Source organism: Monodon monoceros, unplaced genomic scaffold (genome assembly GCF_005190385.1).
Source record: "Monodon monoceros isolate NGI ecotype Baffin Bay Population unplaced genomic scaffold, NGI_Narwhal_1 Super_Scaffold_22, whole genome shotgun sequence".
NCBI classification, from domain to species: domain Eukaryota; kingdom Metazoa; phylum Chordata; class Mammalia; order Artiodactyla; family Monodontidae; genus Monodon; species Monodon monoceros.
In genome coordinates this window covers 50,102,254-50,119,126 of record NW_021703779.1, presented here as the reverse complement: position 1 = coordinate 50,119,126, position 16,873 = coordinate 50,102,254, and the positions used below count along the sequence as shown (strand labels likewise).

The 16,873-nt window shown below is 44.3% G+C and overlaps 1 protein-coding gene across 1 annotated transcript in view; it reads left to right on the top strand.

Moving 5' to 3' along the window:
• ZC3H12B (zinc finger CCCH-type containing 12B) overlaps positions 1-15,596 on the top strand; it is a 31,344-nt gene extending 15,748 nt beyond the window's left edge. Inside the window, exons 2-5 of the mRNA XM_029241074.1 lie at positions 10,419-10,558; positions 11,995-12,229; positions 12,890-12,996; positions 14,176-15,596. Coding sequence (XP_029096907.1) covers positions 10,419-10,558; positions 11,995-12,229; positions 12,890-12,996; positions 14,176-15,596 — 1,903 coding nt within the window. The remainder of the gene's footprint in view (positions 1-10,418; positions 10,559-11,994; positions 12,230-12,889; positions 12,997-14,175) is intronic.
• The last annotated feature ends 1,277 nt before the right edge of the window (positions 15,597-16,873 follow it).

Below are 16,873 nucleotides of genomic sequence, written 5' to 3'. Positions count from 1 at the left end.
CGTTCTGTGAAGAGGTGGGTCATGATCATGGGTGACAGGGGATCATTATTTGATTGACAGTCCCGAACTATGTAACAAGTTCATTATTGTGCATGCGCTTACCCTTAATTCACTAAGAAAAGCCTACCCAGATGGGCAAAACCACTTACAGATTTTATTATAATGATGGTATAATGAGTTTGGGTTTACTATAGGTTATACGCCTGTCTGGTCTGGGCATGTGCAGCCCAGAGAAGTTCCCTCATGTTATTGGGTTCCCTCTTTATCTTTATCAGGATAAATTGCCCACCACCTGACCATAGTTTCACCCATTCTGGGTGGGGTCAGGGGAGGGTCCTCAGATGGTTGGGGTGTAACTTGACTATTGCCCCCTTGTCTTTTTACCACTGTCACCTCCTTGCTGCTAATGTCAGGGGAGGGTCCTCAGATGGTTGGGGTGTGACTCAACTACTCCCCTCTTGTCTTTTTGCTACTGTTGCCTCCTTGCTCCTAATGTCAGGGGAGGGTGCCCGGAGGGTTGGGGTGTGACTTGATAGTTTCCTTCTTGTCTTTTCACCACTGTCACCTCCTTGCTGCTAATGTCTGACTAACTACCTAACATTCCCCCCTCAAGAGTATGGGACCCAATTCTTTGGGACATGGGCGATGACTGCTCTGGCTGCTTCCTGCTGTTAAGGGGCGGAGTCTTGATTGGGCCCCTCCTCTTGCTCTCCTTCAGCTAGGAGGTAGGCTGGAGTGATGATCATCAAGGGGTCCCATGTAGATCTTGGTCTCAGGGCCAGGCTGAATGGGCTGGTAGCTACCTCGCAGAACCATTTGGAATCGAACAGCCTGTATGCGTTCTGAAATGAGTCGAACAAGTAGGTTTATGATACAAGGGCCTAATAACAAAACAAAGGCTGTCAGGACTAATGGTCCCAACAAGGGCAACAGTCATGTCCATATCTGGGTCTCCATGGAGGAGAGGAAGGTAGAAAGCCAACTAGGGCCCTGCCCTGCTCTCTCTTTCAGATCTTCTATTATTTTGATGTTTTTCTTTAAAGCCAGAAGGTTTTCTTCAACCTGGCTGGAGATATTAACATAGAAGCAACATGTTTCATTTAACAGGGCACAGACACCCCCGGCCTCAGCTGTTATAACAGGGGTCCCCAACTCCCTGGCTGTGGATCGGTACCGGTCTGTGGCCTGTTAGGAACCAGGCCATACAGCAGGATGTGAGTGGTGGACAAGTGAGTGGAGCTTCATCTGCTGCTCCCCATCGCTCACATTACTGCCTGAACCATCCCTGCCCCCCACCCAGTCTGTGGAAAAATTGTCTTCCATGAAACTAGTCCCTGATGCCAAAAATGTTGGGGACTGCTGTGTTATAACATTGAGGGCCCTCTTATTTTGTAAAACCACCTCAGCCAGAGAATCTAGGGCTGACTGTTGCTCCTCAATGGCTGCTACCGTAGCCTTCCAGGATTCCTGGACCATGATGGTAAGATTGAGAATGCTTCTCTCTAAGAGGTGTATACCCGCAAACCAAAATATTTCCTCTAAAGACACTGTGGATCACTTCAGGCTGATCCAAATGGCGATCCCTGGTACTTTAACAGCTGTAGGAGAAGAGAGCAAGACTGGATAGGGTCCCTTCCAGGTCAGCTGAAGTTGAGAACCAGGGGAGCCATCCTTCCAAGTTTTGATGAATACTTGTGTTCCTGGAGAGTAGAGGCAAGGAGAAGACTCTGGGGAAGGAAGCCTTTTTACCACATATTTCTGGAGGGCTTTTTGGAATTGTCCAAAGGAGGTGACAGAGTATGTCAGTAGGTCCCCTCATAAGAAAAGCCTACCATACAGCATTTCATAAGAGCTAAGGTTAAGTAAGGCCTTTGGGGATGTTCTGACCCTTAAAAGAGCAATAGGGAAGGCTTCCTTCCAACTAAGGGAGGTCTCTTGGGTTATTTTTCTTAAGGTATTCTTTAAATGTTGGTTGGCTCTTTCTACGTTTCCTGAGGATTGGGGTCTCCAGGAAGATTGAAGGTGGTACTCAATATCTAGAGCCTTGGATATCTGCTGAATAATTTGGTAAACAAAGGCAGGACCATTATCACTCTGAAGAGACAACAGGAGGCCAAATCTAGGGATTATTTCAATTAAAAGCTTCTGGGCTACCTCCCAAGCTTTTTCTGTCCTGGTGGGGAAAGCTTCCACCCAACCAGTAAAGGTGTCCAGAAACACCAAAATGTACTTATATCCTCAGTAGGGAGGAACCATTGTAAAGTCCATTTGCCAGTCTTCCCCTGGATATGTTCTGTGTCTCTGAGCTAGAAGGGCCAATGGGGGTGGCTTATTTCCCTGAGGATTGTTAGTCAGACAAATAGGGCATGATGAGGTTACCTTATTAACTACATCGTAAAGTCCCTTCCCAGAGAAGATAGAAGAAACAATCTGGTATGAGGCATCTCTCCCTAGGTGACAGGCCTCATGCAAAAATTTAATAATTTTCCACTGGAGTGACTGGGGCAGGTGAGTTAAGTCCTCTCTCCAGTACCATCCATCTGGGTCAAGGTGGTACCCATGATTTATGGCCCATTTGATTTCCTTAGGCAGGTAAGACAGGGAAGGGAGAGAACTAAGGGAAGGAACTAAGGCACCCTCTATCACAAAGGGCTGAAGGGCTGCTTGTCGGGCAGTCTGATCAGCTAGCCGATTTCTCTTTGTTATTTCATCGTCACCCTTCTGGTGACTTCTGCAATGAATCACTGGTACATGGAAAGGCTTGAGGACTACATCCAAGAGGGAGAGAATTTGAGGTCCATACTTAACTGGGTTGTTTTGGACCATCAAGTAGCCACATTACTTCCAGATAACAGCATGAGCATGCAGAACCAAAAAAGCATATTTAGAGTCAGTATATATATTAAGGGCCTTATTTTCAGCCATGGTTAAGGCTTGGGTTAAAACAATTATTTCTGCCAATTGGGCTGAGGTCCCTGGGGGAAGAGTCCGGGCCTCAATAGCCTGTGTCAAGGAGACCACCACATACCCTGCCCTTCTACATCCTTCAGAAACAAAATTACTTCCATCAGTAAACCAAACCTCCTCAGGTTTTGTAGTGGAATATCAGTTAGATCTGGTAGGGGCAACAAGGAATGATATATTATCTTCACATTGGTGAACTGGTAGACCTTCTTCAGGTAGGGGGAGCAGGGTAGCTGGATTTAAAGAGGAACAGACCATGACACATAAGTCTGGATTCTCCAAGAGTAATGCTTGATATTTGAGGATCCTGCTATCTGTGAGCAAGAAATGGCCTTTCTCTTCTGAGAGAGGTAACCTGATGGGAGGTATATACTGTCAGGGGAGGCTTCTTCCACTAATAAGGCCAAGGCAGCAACTACCCTAAGACAGTTGGGCCATCCAGTGGCCACCAGGTCCAGTCTCATTGACAGATATCCTACAGGTCTCCAGACAGGGCCAAGTTCCTGAGTCAAGATTCCTAAAGCCATCCCTTGATTTTCTGCCACAAATAGTTGGAAAGGTCTATCAGCTCTTGGGATTCCCAAGAATGGGGCCTGAGATAGTAGTGTCTTTAGCTGTTAGAAATCTTGGGTTTGGTTAGGGCCCGAGAGCAGAGGTATAGAGTCAGATTTTCCTTTCGAGGTCTCATAAAGAGGTTGTGCTTTTAATCCGTAATTAGGAATCCATAGTCTGTAATACCCCATGAGGCCTAAAAAGGCTCAGAGCTGCTTTCAGATAGTTGGTTCCAGCAGATCTAAATCCCTTGTATTCTATCTGGGGAGATACTTCGTTCCCCTGGGGAGAGGATTACTCCCAGATATTTGACTTCCTGCTGTGCCAATTAGACCTTAGACTTAGAAACTTCATAGCTTTTTTTGGCCAAAAAATTGAAGGTCTGGGTAGCATGAGTTAAGGCTCTCTCATGGTCTTGGGAGCAAATAAGAAGGTCATCCACATACTGGATGATAGTCCCTTCCTCCAGGTATAGATCTTGGAGGTCCTTGGCCAGGGCCTGGGCAATAAGGTGAGGGCTGTCTCAGAACCCTTGAAGTAGGACTGTCCAGGTGAGTTGTTGTCCTCTATTCCCTTCCTCATGCCACTCAAAAACAAAGAAGTAGTAGGACTGGGGGTCCAGAGGTATGGAAAAGAAAGCATCCTTTAAGTCTAACACAGTAAACCAGGAGGCTGTGCCTGGGATGGTCCCCAACAAGTTGTATGGGTTGGGGACTACTGGATGGAGTGGGACAACTGCCTCATTGATAGCTCTTAAGTCTTGGACCAGTCTGTATTCTCCGTTTGGCTTCTTAACAGGTAAGATAGGGATGTTGCAAGGAGAACTGTAAGGAATAAGTAGCCCGTGTTGTAAAAATCTGGATATGAGAGGCTGCAATACCCTTTGGGCTTCTGGGCAAATTGGATATTGTTTTTTTTTTTTTTTTTTTTTTTGCGGTATGCGGGCCTCTCACTGTTGTGGCCTCTCTGGTTGCGGAGCACAGGTTCCAGACGCGCAGGCTCAGCGCCCATGGCTCAAGGGCCCAGCCGCTCCGCGGCATGTAGGATCCTCCCGGACCGGGGAACGAACCCGTGTCCCCTACATTGGCAGATGGACTCTCAACCACTGCGCCACCAGGGAAGCCCTGGATATTGTTTCTGATTGGGGAAAGAGGTTGGCTCCTTTAAGGTGATAAGCACTGGGGAGGCGGTTATAGCTCTCCCTGGGATTCTATCAGCCCAGACCTGGGGGTCTACTGGCAACTTATCTAAGGCTGGTGTGCCAGTTCTCAGAGGGGGCTGTGTCTCTAAGACTAAGAACTGGAGGGGGTGTTACTGGGGTGGTTCCCCCAAGTAGCAATCTGGTTCCCAGCTTGCTGGGAACAGTGGGAGGGGGCATTCAGGTATGACCAGGAAGGAATGAGAGAGAGTATATCCTTCCCAGTAACAACACAAAGGGACAGTAAAGGGCCTAGTAGTAAGTTTACCTGAGACTCCTGTACCCTGACAGGAGTCGGAGAAGGGTCCAGAGAAGGAAAACTAGGACAGGGTAAGCGCCCCCTGTATCCAATAAGAAAGATATGGTCCTACCTGCCACATCCAGGTTCGCCCTTGGTTCCAATCCAGTAATACTGACGTTAAACAGGGGGGCCATTTGGAGCGGAGGGTCCCGTCAATCCAGGGTCATCTGAGGGGCTGCCCCTGGCCCCTGAGCCCTTTAGCCCAAGGGGAAGTTGGTTCCCCAATGGCCACTTTTGTGGCATTTTGGACAAGGCATCTTAGGAGGCTTGCCCTTGTGGGAGCATTCCCTCTGCCCAGTAGCCAGGCTTTCTACAGACCCAACATCCGTCTTGGCTTCTGCTGGGACGGGTCAGGGTTTCTCTGGATGGGGGTTGCCCCTGTAGGGCTGCCAATAATTGGGCCTGCCTATTTTCTTTCCTCTTTTCCCTCTCTGGGTAAGGAAACTATCTTTTAAGAGGTTGGTTTAAAATTGGGTTTCTGGCAGATGGAACAAATCAAGCTCGCTTGTCTAGATGGCTAAACCCTTTTTACTAATATTTATGGAAAACAAGTCAAGTTCTAAATTACTTTACCCTCTTTTTCAAAATTTGCATTTTAAAACGATGGCAGAGATAAGGGTTCCTGAGAAGACCAGATAGCACATTGGCATCTCAAAGATACAGGCAAGTTTCTCTTAGGATGACTTTGTTTCCCCTTTGTTTAATACTTACAAGCCTCTTAAGATAAATAGGGAAGGTTTGGGAGTGGTAAAAGGATTGGTGGGCTTTGGACTATTTTTGGAGCCACACTCCTGGTTTTGTAAAGACTACATTTGTAAAACAAGGACAGTTTTGTTTTTCTTTTTTCAAAGAATTGGGTGGCTACCTCAATGATATTGAAGGACTAACATACCCATTTACCTATGTTGGAAAGTTTTACTTTTCCTCATTTAGCTTAGGGGAGAAGGTCTCTTCCAAAATTCCAATCAGGCTCTGAATATCAGCTATGATTAATTTAGTCAGACCAGTGGCCTCCTATTTTGGTAATCTATGTACAAATATTTTTGAGGATCTTCCCTAGGTTTAAGAAATTTGTGAGGGTGGTTCCCTTGTCCCTCAAGAAATATAGTGGCCCCTAACTTAGTTAATAAACCTCTTCCCATTAAAGGGATGGGACAATCAGGCACAAACAGAAAGGAATGTAAAAACAGCTGGCCATTGATGTTGCACAAAAGGGGTTCCAGGAGAATGTGCCCCTGCCTTTTCCCTGACACCCCCATTACATACTCTTTATGGTTACTAAGTTTTCCAATACTTTGGGTTAAGACCGAAAAGGTTGCACCAGTATCTATAAGCAAAATTCTATCAGGAGGCCTGCCACATCAATGACCACCCAAGTCTCAACATTTATTATGTAGATGGTATCTCTAGGCAGAGCCACTTTTGGCCTCGGGCCCCCTCAGTCTTCTGATTGTGAAACCATCAATGGCTGAGGGGCCCCCATCACTCTCTGATGTCTGGAGCATTCCTTCTTCCAATGCCCTGGCTGTTTGCAAAGGGCACATCGATCGCAACTCTCCTTCCAGTGCCCGTTTTGTCCACACAGGGTACATTGGTCCTGTCTGGGTATCCATGGGCCTAGTGGTCCAGGAAAAGCCGGCCTCGCAGTTGGTGGTCTCTGAGCAGACAAAACCACTGCAATCATTTGGGCCTTGTGCATATTTCTCTCCATGCATTCAGCATTTTTGGCCACGTACCTATTGTTGAAAAACAAATAAGCCAATTGGAGCAAATCGTTCTTTGGAGTCTGAAGACCAGCAGTTGCTTTCTGAATTTTGTACCTGATGGCTGGGGCAGACTGGGCCATGAAATGCATAGCCAAAAGGGCCTGTACCTAGGGGGAGGAAGGATCCATATTCATTCGGGATCCATGGCCCTATAGGGTGAGGTCCCCTAGCTGGCATTCTAGAGGTTGTAAGAACAAATGGTTTTGTACTTCTACAGAAACTCCCATGACCAGGATAGACTGAGATGTTTTCTGTGCCACTATGGTGTTTACCACAGAATATGTGACACCATATCTATTAGAAAGTCAATCAACTTATTCCTCACTGTCAATGTTACCTGGGGGCTCTTGTGGGAAAGTTAGAATCGGGCACCTCAAGTCCAAGGGAGTCCCCGGGCCTCTTAGAGGATATCGGAGCAAGGGAAATTGCCCTGCTGCGGAAACGGCTCCCGGTCCAAATTGGGTGCTCTGTCGGGTCTTAGATGGTGATACTAAACCAGGTTCCTGTGCTCCAGGGGTTAACATAGAAACTACTATTTGATCCCCATGGGTAAGGTAAATAGGAGGTGGTGAATATGTTGGCGGCATGGGTCAGAGTGCAGTTGGAACAACTGCCGGGGCAGCTTGCTCGGCCGCTGGGGGAGCTGGATAGGCTAGAGGGAGGCTTAAGTTTTGAAATAACATATCCCCACTCTCATTTTCTCCCTCTTCCCCTTGTAGAATAGGTTCCCCCTTAGGTTTTCTTTCAGACCGCTGCACCATAAGGTGACAGCCCTCTGACTCCTTTTCCTCCTGATGCAATAGCATAAATGCTTCTACATATGGAATCTCATCTCTTTTCCCTGCTCTTTTGCAAAACACTTCTAACTGCGGTATCATATAATAATTGAGGACTTCCCTAGTGGCACAGTGGTTGAGAGTCCGCCTGCCGATGCAGGGGACACGGGTTCGTGCCCCGGTCTGGGAAGATCCCACATGCTGCAGAGCAGCTGGGCCCGTGAGCCATGGCCACTGAGCCTGTGCGTCCGGAGCCTGTGCTCCGCAACCAGAGAGGCCACAACAGTGAGAGGCCCGCGTACTGCAAAAAAAAAAAATAAATAAAATAATTGAGTGAGCCATTCAGGGGCCATTGTTCTTCTGTTCCTAACATATATTGGATCTGCACCCTATTATAGTAGTATATCATACCTTTCTTAGTCATAGGCTCACAGCTATGTATTGCCCATTTATCTAATATACGCCCCAAAGGGCTCTCCTTTGGGATAGATGGAGTATTTCCCATTTTTATAAGTTTTATAACACCAGAACACAAAAGACACATATTCCAACACAAAAAGCACAAATTCCAACATCAACAAAACCAAACCCACCAAACCGGTTCCCCAAATCAGGTAGAGTCCAACAACAATTCCCCTCTCCAACAGGGTACCCCAATCAAACAAACTGATTTGTCCTGTAAAGGAAAAGCCCAAATTGAGGGGGAAATATGTTCTAATGTGCACGGCAGAGCGACTTACTCTCCAAAATCGAGTCTGTCGATTTATAGAAGTTTGTCGGTTCCTTGCTTCAACTGCCAAGAGCTGGGGTAGCCAGTGCCGCTTCAGGGAATTTTGAAGGGAACACCCTCAGGACAAATGGTCCCCGCAGCTGCTAGGGCCTAGCCCCAGTATTCCCTGACTGGCGCCGCCTAGCCACAAGCAGCAAGGCTCCTGGCTGGCTAAGCTAAATTTGTTACCGAGTCCAAGATCGCTCTGCTCACCGCACAACAGGCCAATAAATTGGGAGACGAGGTGTTGAGACAAGGAATAGCTACTGTATTCGGAAAGCCGACAGACTGAGAAGATGGCAGACTAGGGTCCCCCCAAAACCCATCTTATTGGGGTCTGGATGCCAGTTTCTTTTATAGAATCAGAGAGGGAAGTAAAGTAAAAAGTCAGAATAGAGAGGGAGAGGTCGGGAGGAAGTAAAGTAAAAAGGGCCATCAGTCTTGAAAAACATCTCCTGGAATGGCCAGCCTTGGGGAAGGGATGTGTTAATTTCTTTTTTCTTGCAGCCATTCACAGGTGGGTAGGGTTCCCTGAGGCAGGCCGTTATGTATGGCTATAATAACAAAAGCAACCAAAAGCAAATGCTAAGGTCAAAGAAACAGATCCAGCATGGAGTCAAAATTGGCTCTTCCCTGCTAAAATAGTTTTTCTAACTTTTTACAGTAGTCCCCTGTTATCCACAGGGATTACGTACCAAGAACCCCAGGGGATGTCTGACACTAGGGATAATACCAAACACTGTTTGGTATATACTCTGCTTTTTCCTATACATACATACCTATGATAAAGTTTAATTTATGAATTAGGCACAGTAAGAGATTAACAACAATAACTAATAATAAAATAGAACAATTATAACAGTATATTGTAATAAAGTTGTATGAGTGTGTCTCTCTCTTAAATATCTTATTGTACAAATTCGGTGTCTTTTCCATCTTAACTTTTGCAGTTTGAGGTGCGACAGCAAAACTAGCATGAATTTCTTTTTCTTTCTTCACAGTTTCATGGATAGAAGATTCGTTCTTACAGTAGACCTTAGCAACCTCAGCATATGATTTTTTTTCTTTCCTTAAGTCAAGAACTTTCACTTTTTCACTTAAGGGAAGCATTTTATGGCCTCTCTTCAGTATATCCAAATTGCGAGCACCACTACTCTTGCACTTTGGAGCCATTATTAAGTAAAATAAGAGTTACTTGAACACAAGCACTATGATACTGCAACAGCCAACCTGATAACAGAGATGCTGCTAAGTGACTCAGAGATGGGATATGCTGGACAAAGGGATGATTCACCTCCTGGGGTGGGATGGAATGGGATGGCACCAGATTTCATCACTCAGAATGGTGCACAATTTAAAACTTATGAATTATTTATTTCTGGAGTTTTCCATTTAATATTTTTGGACTGCAGTTGACCGTGGGTAAGTGGAGCTGCACACAGTGAAGCCACAATAAGGAAAGAATACTGTACATATACTTTCCTCTATAAAATTTAGATTACATTACATGTAGTCCAAATCCTTTCTTTTCTCTTTTAGCATTACACTGTGAGCATTTCCCACATCTTAAAATTTTCAAGACTGTGACTTTTGTTGGCACATCATATTTAATTAAATGTGATAACTTTTCAGTCAGCATTTATGTGTGCCTTTTCTGCTATCAGTTGTTTTTTAAGCTTACTATATGTGCTTAAAATTCATCTCCAATTAATCCTCAATATAAACTTTATCTAAACCTCTGGTGACACCTCTTCTTTTTTCATCTGATAAATATCTGAATCTTTGAAAAGAAAGTGGTAATAGAAACAGAAAGAGATGAGAGAAAATGGAAATAATGATAGGAAATAGTCACTAAGGCTGCTATAAGTTGGGAGGTGTTACCTGTGGCCTTGAGTGAATGTGTAATAATAACGGCAATATTTGTAATGATGGAATAAAAAAGAATTTGTTTTTTTAAAAAATACATTTTTGCCATCCTCAAGAAATAATATGTCTGTCGTTAATGCCTTGGTGCTAAGAAAAAGGCTGTTCGGAGTATTTCTTTGCTACCTGTTGTCAATCTTCTCTACTCTCATTCTCTATCTTCCTGAAGCCATGGGAATAAAGAAGAGTTCTCCTGCAGAGGAATACAACTTGCTGTGGAATGGTTTCTAGATAAAGGCCATAAAGACATTACTGTATTTGTGCCTGCGTGGAGAAAGGAGCAATCCCGCCCTGATGCACCAATTACAGGTACCATTTCATATAAGACATTTCTTCTCATCCAGAGGCAAAGCTGGCAAGATAGTTTGGGGAGAGCTTGATGCTCCCAAATTAGATAATTACTTTTCTAAATTTATTAAGTATACTTAAAATGTTTTTATTAAGTATATTTTAAAGCATATTTTTCCTGATCCAAATAAACCATTTTGCTGTGGCATACAGCAGTTAAATAGAGACTTCAATTTCAAGCAAAGAATAAAGCACACAGTTGAAAAAAAGGAGTGTTTTTTCTATTTGACCACAGACTTCAGACTAAAGGGGGATGAATCTGAGTTTTCCAAAATACTAAAGAAACCATGGTAGACAATGGATCTTATTCTGTACCAGATAAGTGACTGTGGGATTTGCAGATTAGGGGGTAGAATAGAAAAAGAGAAAAGTCCCATGGCATTCAGAGCGAACTTATCCATGAGGCACAGGAGGCCCAGTGCCTAGGGCCTATGATAGATACTTTTAGGGTCCCATGTAAAAGTTTTAATTTTATTATTTTTTTAACATCAGAGGGGAAAATTGAATATAACAATGAATGTATAATAATGTACCTAACTGGATTATTTGTTTTTATACTAACCCAGTTGTAAAGTATAATTTTTAATATTTCTTTAATGGAAGAAGGGACCCATGAAGGCAAAAGTGCCTAAAGTCCACAAAAGTCATGATGTGGCCCTATTGGCAGGAGGATCACTACATTCACTTGTAGTAGTATATGAAGCTAGCTCTTTACAGCATTTGAGAGCATAAATACCCCAGTCCTCTGAGTATCAGCTCTTGCCTGTTGTGCAAAATGAGAAGGTTCAGTGAATGGCTGTCAGAACTGTGTCATGGAGCTATCTGCCAGCTGCTGAACAGGCTTCCAGCCTCAGTCTGAGAGTGGATCCTGGCTTCTTTCCTCAGTAATTAAGAAGCTAAAAGGAAAGGGGGTCAGTACTCACGTGCTACCACTTAATGTTTTTCCTTAGTCATGGCTTTCCCTCAGACAGAAGGCAAAAATGTTGTCCCTAGGAGGGATGCTTTATTCTCCTTCTGGCAGATACATCCTCAGCATACTGCCCTGGTTTCTTCAGCAACCAAAAGCTGGTGCTTCAGCCAAAGGGCAAAACAAGCCTCAAGAATGCTAGGATATCAGTGTTATTTCTCACTGTTCATGGTAGGCTTTAAAATCTTAGATGTCATTGAATCTATTTCCTTCATTTTATCAGAAAGAAAACTGGAATGCAAAGGGGAAGGTAACTTGCCTAAGGTCACAATCCAAATTGGTGCCATAGCCAGGAATAGAGGCCACTTTCTCTCTACGGGCAAATAATATATTAATCTAGTACCAACTTTTGTATTTGTAATATGGGGATAATGCTGTTGATTTCCAAAGGTTATTTCTACCCTCTGGCATATAATCCGTATTTCAACAGATCAAGATATCCTACGTAAACTGGAGAAGGAAAAGATTCTTGTCTTCACACCATCCAGAAGGGTCCAGGGCAGGAGAGTTGTTTGCTATGATGACCGGTTCATAGTCAAACTGGCTTTTGATTCTGATGGCATCATTGTATCCAATGATAACTACCGAGACCTTCAAATTGAAAAGCCAGAATGGAAGAAGTTTATAGAGGAGCGGTTGCTGATGTATTCTTTTGTGAATGACAAGTATGTTTCTTTCCTGTAGGCTCTGAATAGCCTAAATCCAAGTTACTACTAGGGATAGATTTCATTTCATTTCAATAAACATTTGCTGGACACTTACTGTGTACAGTGCATTATGCTGGTCACCATGGGGATAAAAGGCTGAATGAGTAACAGGACTCACCCTTAAGAGGCTCAAAGTGTACTGGAGAAGAGAAAGATTCCCACAATGTGTCATGATATGTGCTATGGTTAGAATTTTTTTAAATTGCTTTGTCTATGTGAAATGATAGGAAAAAGCCTCACAGAGGAGATAACATTTGAGATGAAGTTTACTGCAGAGGAAAGAGGGCTGCTGGGCATTTCAGGTAAAGAAGACATCATGAATAAAGCTATAAAGATGTGAAAGTGGATTGCATGTTGGGGGAACCAGCAGGCATGCCAGTATGGCTAGAACTTATAATCCACAGGAGAATGATGCATGGGAAAAATCATTCCTTTTTTGTGTTAAAGTGGAAACAGAGGGAAGAACTGCTGGCTTAGCAGAAGATAGACTTGAGGCAGGAAGGGCCATTAGAAGGCTGTGACAACAGTATAGGCAAGAGGTAGTGATGGTCTGAACTCCTGATAAGGGATAGTGGAGACAGAATGGAAGACATTTGCCTCTTGCTTGCTTGCTTTCAGATTTATGCCTCCAGATGATCCTTTAGGACGCCATGGCCCAAGCCTTGAAAACTTCTTAAGAAAGAGACCCGTTGTCCCCGAACACAAGAAGCAACCATGCCCTTATGGTGAGTACCTATGTGCAGAACCAAGTTGTGTACTGAGAGAAACATGAGAACTCTGTGAATACTTTTCTCTTCAAGGTTTCCCTTCCAAAGGGAAAATCCTGGCTTGTCCACTTTCTGAGTTAAAGTCTGTGTCTTCATGTATTATCAGTTAGGCATTTAAAGAAACATCTTAGAAATTACATGAGGAAAAGGTAACTAGGATTGAAGGAAAGAATAATTGTCACTAGTTAAAATGATGCATGTGTTCTAGCTGCCTCTGTCCTGAGCAGGGTTGCTGGGTGTAGGGAAGTGCAGAAACCCACTTGGCCTATGGAATCAGAAAGGGCAATGCCAAATTGGGTTTGGCCTGAAGAAGGACATGTCTTTCAGGCAGGTGACTGCACACTCTGTCAACTAATAATACCCTTTTCTTCCAATCTGTACTTTCCAGTTTGCTTTCAAACTTTATTTTCATTTCCTTTTTAAAATATAGTTTTCTAGAGTGCTTTCATGATCTTACCCAAGTCCCTAGGATACAAAGTTTGTGAGCCTAATAATATGACATGGGATGCCTGGTCTGAGGCTACTTTGATGTTCACTATTTTTGGAGAGTCATTTATTTATAGGATGACTAGGTGTTTGTTCTCAACTATCATTTATTCACATCATAGAGTATTTCATGTTCATTATTTTCATTTAATCCTCACAATGACCCTATAATAAAGGCATTATTATGAACCTTGTTTACAGAATAGGAAAATGAGGCACAGAAAGTAAAATCGCTTACCAAGGTCACGGGGCTAGTAAGTGACATAGCTGGAATTCAAACTCAGGTCTGACCGGCCTCCAAGCCGGTGCTCTTTGCACTGAACCACCCTGCCTGCTGCTGCCCTACACTGCCTCAGCATGTGGGTTATACCTAGGCAAAGTTGTGAATTACAGGAAAATGAAGGCTGTTCAATGGCTCAACTCTTAGCTTTCGCATTGCAGTTTCCTCCCCAGGTTTCCACTTCTCTCTCCCCTCACAGTGTGTGATGCCACCATGGTGTTGTGTCTCCCATCTTTATGAACAGTTAATTTTCTGCCTTAACCCCAAACAGTAAAACTCTAACCTGAGTGACCAGATTGTTACGACAGCTTCTGGCACAGAGAGTTGCACTACTCTGAGAGAGAGTCTTACCACAAGGCATTATTTTTCAGGCAAAAAATGCACCTACGGCCACAAGTGCAAATACTACCATCCGGAGCGGGCCAACCAACCGCAGCGTTCGGTGGCTGATGAGCTCCGCATCAGTGCCAAACTGTCCACAGTGAAAACCATGAGTGAAGGCACCCTGGCCAAGTGTGGCACAGGGCTGTCTAGTACCAAAGGTGACATAACCTCAGAAGTCAAACGTGTGGCCCCCAAGCGCCAATCGGATCCCAGCATCCGTTCCGTGGCTGTGGAGCCTGAGGAATGGCTGTCCATTGCCCGTAAGCCTGAGGCCAGCTCTGTCCCCTCACTTGTGACTGCTCTAAGTGTCCCCACAATCCCACCTGCCAAAAGCCATGCAGTGGGTGCACTCAACACCCGTTCGGCCAGCAGCCCAGTGCCAGGATCCTCTCATTTCTCCCACCAGAAGTCCTCACTGGAGCACATGACCAGCATGCAGTACCCCCCGATCCTGGTTACCAATAGCCATGGGACCCCTATTAGCTACGCTGAGCAATACCCAAAGTTTGAGTCCTTGGGGGACCACGGCTACTATTCAATGTTAGGTGACTTCTCCAAATTGAACATCAACAGCATGCATAATAGAGAGTACTACATGGCTGAAACAGACCGGGGGTTGTATGCCCGGAATCCCAACCTCTGTCCTGACAATCGTATGAGCCATAGCAGGAACGACAGCTATTCCTCTTACAACAACCTGTATTTGGCTGTAGCTGATACTCATCCTGAAGGTAGTTTGAAGCTGCATCGCTCAGCATCTCAGAACCATCTTCAGCCTTTTCCTCATGGTTACCATGAAGCCTTAACGCGAGTGCAGAGCTATGGCCCAGAGGACTCTAAGCAAGCCCCCAACAAGCAATCAGTCCCCCACTTAGTTCTGCATGCCCAGCACCCGACAACTGGAGCACACTCCAGCTGTCCTGGAGACTATCCCATGCCTCCCAATATCCATCCTGGGGCAACTCCCCAGCCAGGACGTGCCCTGGTGATGACTCGGATGGACAGCATTTCTGATTCCCGTCTGTATGAGAGCAACCCCATGAGGCAAAGACGCCCTCCTCTGTGCCGGGAACAACATGCCAGCTGGGACCCACTGCCCTGTGCAACTGACTCCTATGGCTACCACTCCTATCCCTTGAGTAACAGCCTCATGCAACCATGCTATGAGCCAGTCATGGTACGGAGCGTGCCTGAAAAGATGGAGCAGCTTTGGATGAATCCTTGGGTTGGAATGTGCAATGATTCCAGGGAGCATATGATCCCAGAGCACCAGTATCAGACCTACAAGAACCTCTGCAATATTTTCCCTTCAAACATCGTCCTTGCAGTGATGGAGAAGAATCCCCACACAGCAGATGCCCAGCAACTAGCAGCCTTGATTGTTTCTAAGCTTAGGGCTGCACGTTGACATGACATAGGACTTATTTCATTTTACAAATATAAATATGAATACCAATAATGCACTAATACTATGATAATAGTAACTAATAATTTTGTGTTACACTTTACAAGTTACAGAGTGTTTATGTCATTGATGTGCATAACGACCCTGTGAGGTAAGTCTTACTAATGTCTTGCTTTCTAGACAAGGAAACTGAAGCTCAGTGAGATTAGGTGACTTGCCGAGGTCACACTGCTAGCAAGTGACCAAGTAAAGACTCACACCCAAGTCCTCTGACTCCAAGTCCTATGCCCTTTTACACTGCACCATGCAGGTAATGGAGGACAAAACCCAGGGGAAAGGTCCAAATGCAAGAAACTCCAAGGGATTCCATTACCAACTGTTTTCTTAGTCACACATTCTATATTACAAAGTATCGATGATATATCTAATTTTAGAGAGCAAGAGCATCAGGATCAATCCATATGTTGAATTAACCTTTTAGGATTTTTAATAGGAATATTTAAAGGTATTTAAAAGTAAATGCATACTTTATTGCATGGATATCTGACCATTCAATACCTTTATTAACCGAGCTATAGGGTCACATCGAAGCTTCTAGAGCTATATTTCAAACTTATTGTTAGCAATTATATTGCATGTATGACTGTATGTATTTGTTTGAGAGGTGTGTGTGTATATCTCTATATAACCTTTTATATAGTGATGATAAAAAGACAGGCTCTGCACAGCCCTTAGTCTACAGCTGTGTAGATCACAAATCAGACTTGATTTTATGTCACATTTCATAGTTTCAACTAGTTTTGAAAGTGAAACTACATCCTAATATTTGAACATTGCTTTCTTAGGCACCAGAGCAAACTGGCTCTATTTCCTTTGCACTTTTTACTTGTCAACATTTATTGACAGTTCTTAGCTTTTAAGTCTCTTCACCTCAGTAAATTAGGGATCAGATTGCAGCCTTCTTCTGCAGAGGAGCTGATGGATAAGCTCAAGTTCCAAGCATAGTAGATGCGTGTGCTAGACAAGCACAGAAGAGTTTGACCAGGACCAAGGGATTTCCTACCAGAATCCGCTTCCCTTAATCCCAGGAGAGATGGCCAAACTCATTTGGCATTAAATGATGGACACAAAAGCTGCATTCAAGGAGGGTCTAATGGATGCTCTTTGGACTTCTGACCTATGCAGTATTCAACACTACAGGATGAAATGTAATGCACAGCCATGTAATCCACTTTGTCCTTCGATCCACCCTTTGGGCAATAAGGTTGATCATTGGTGGA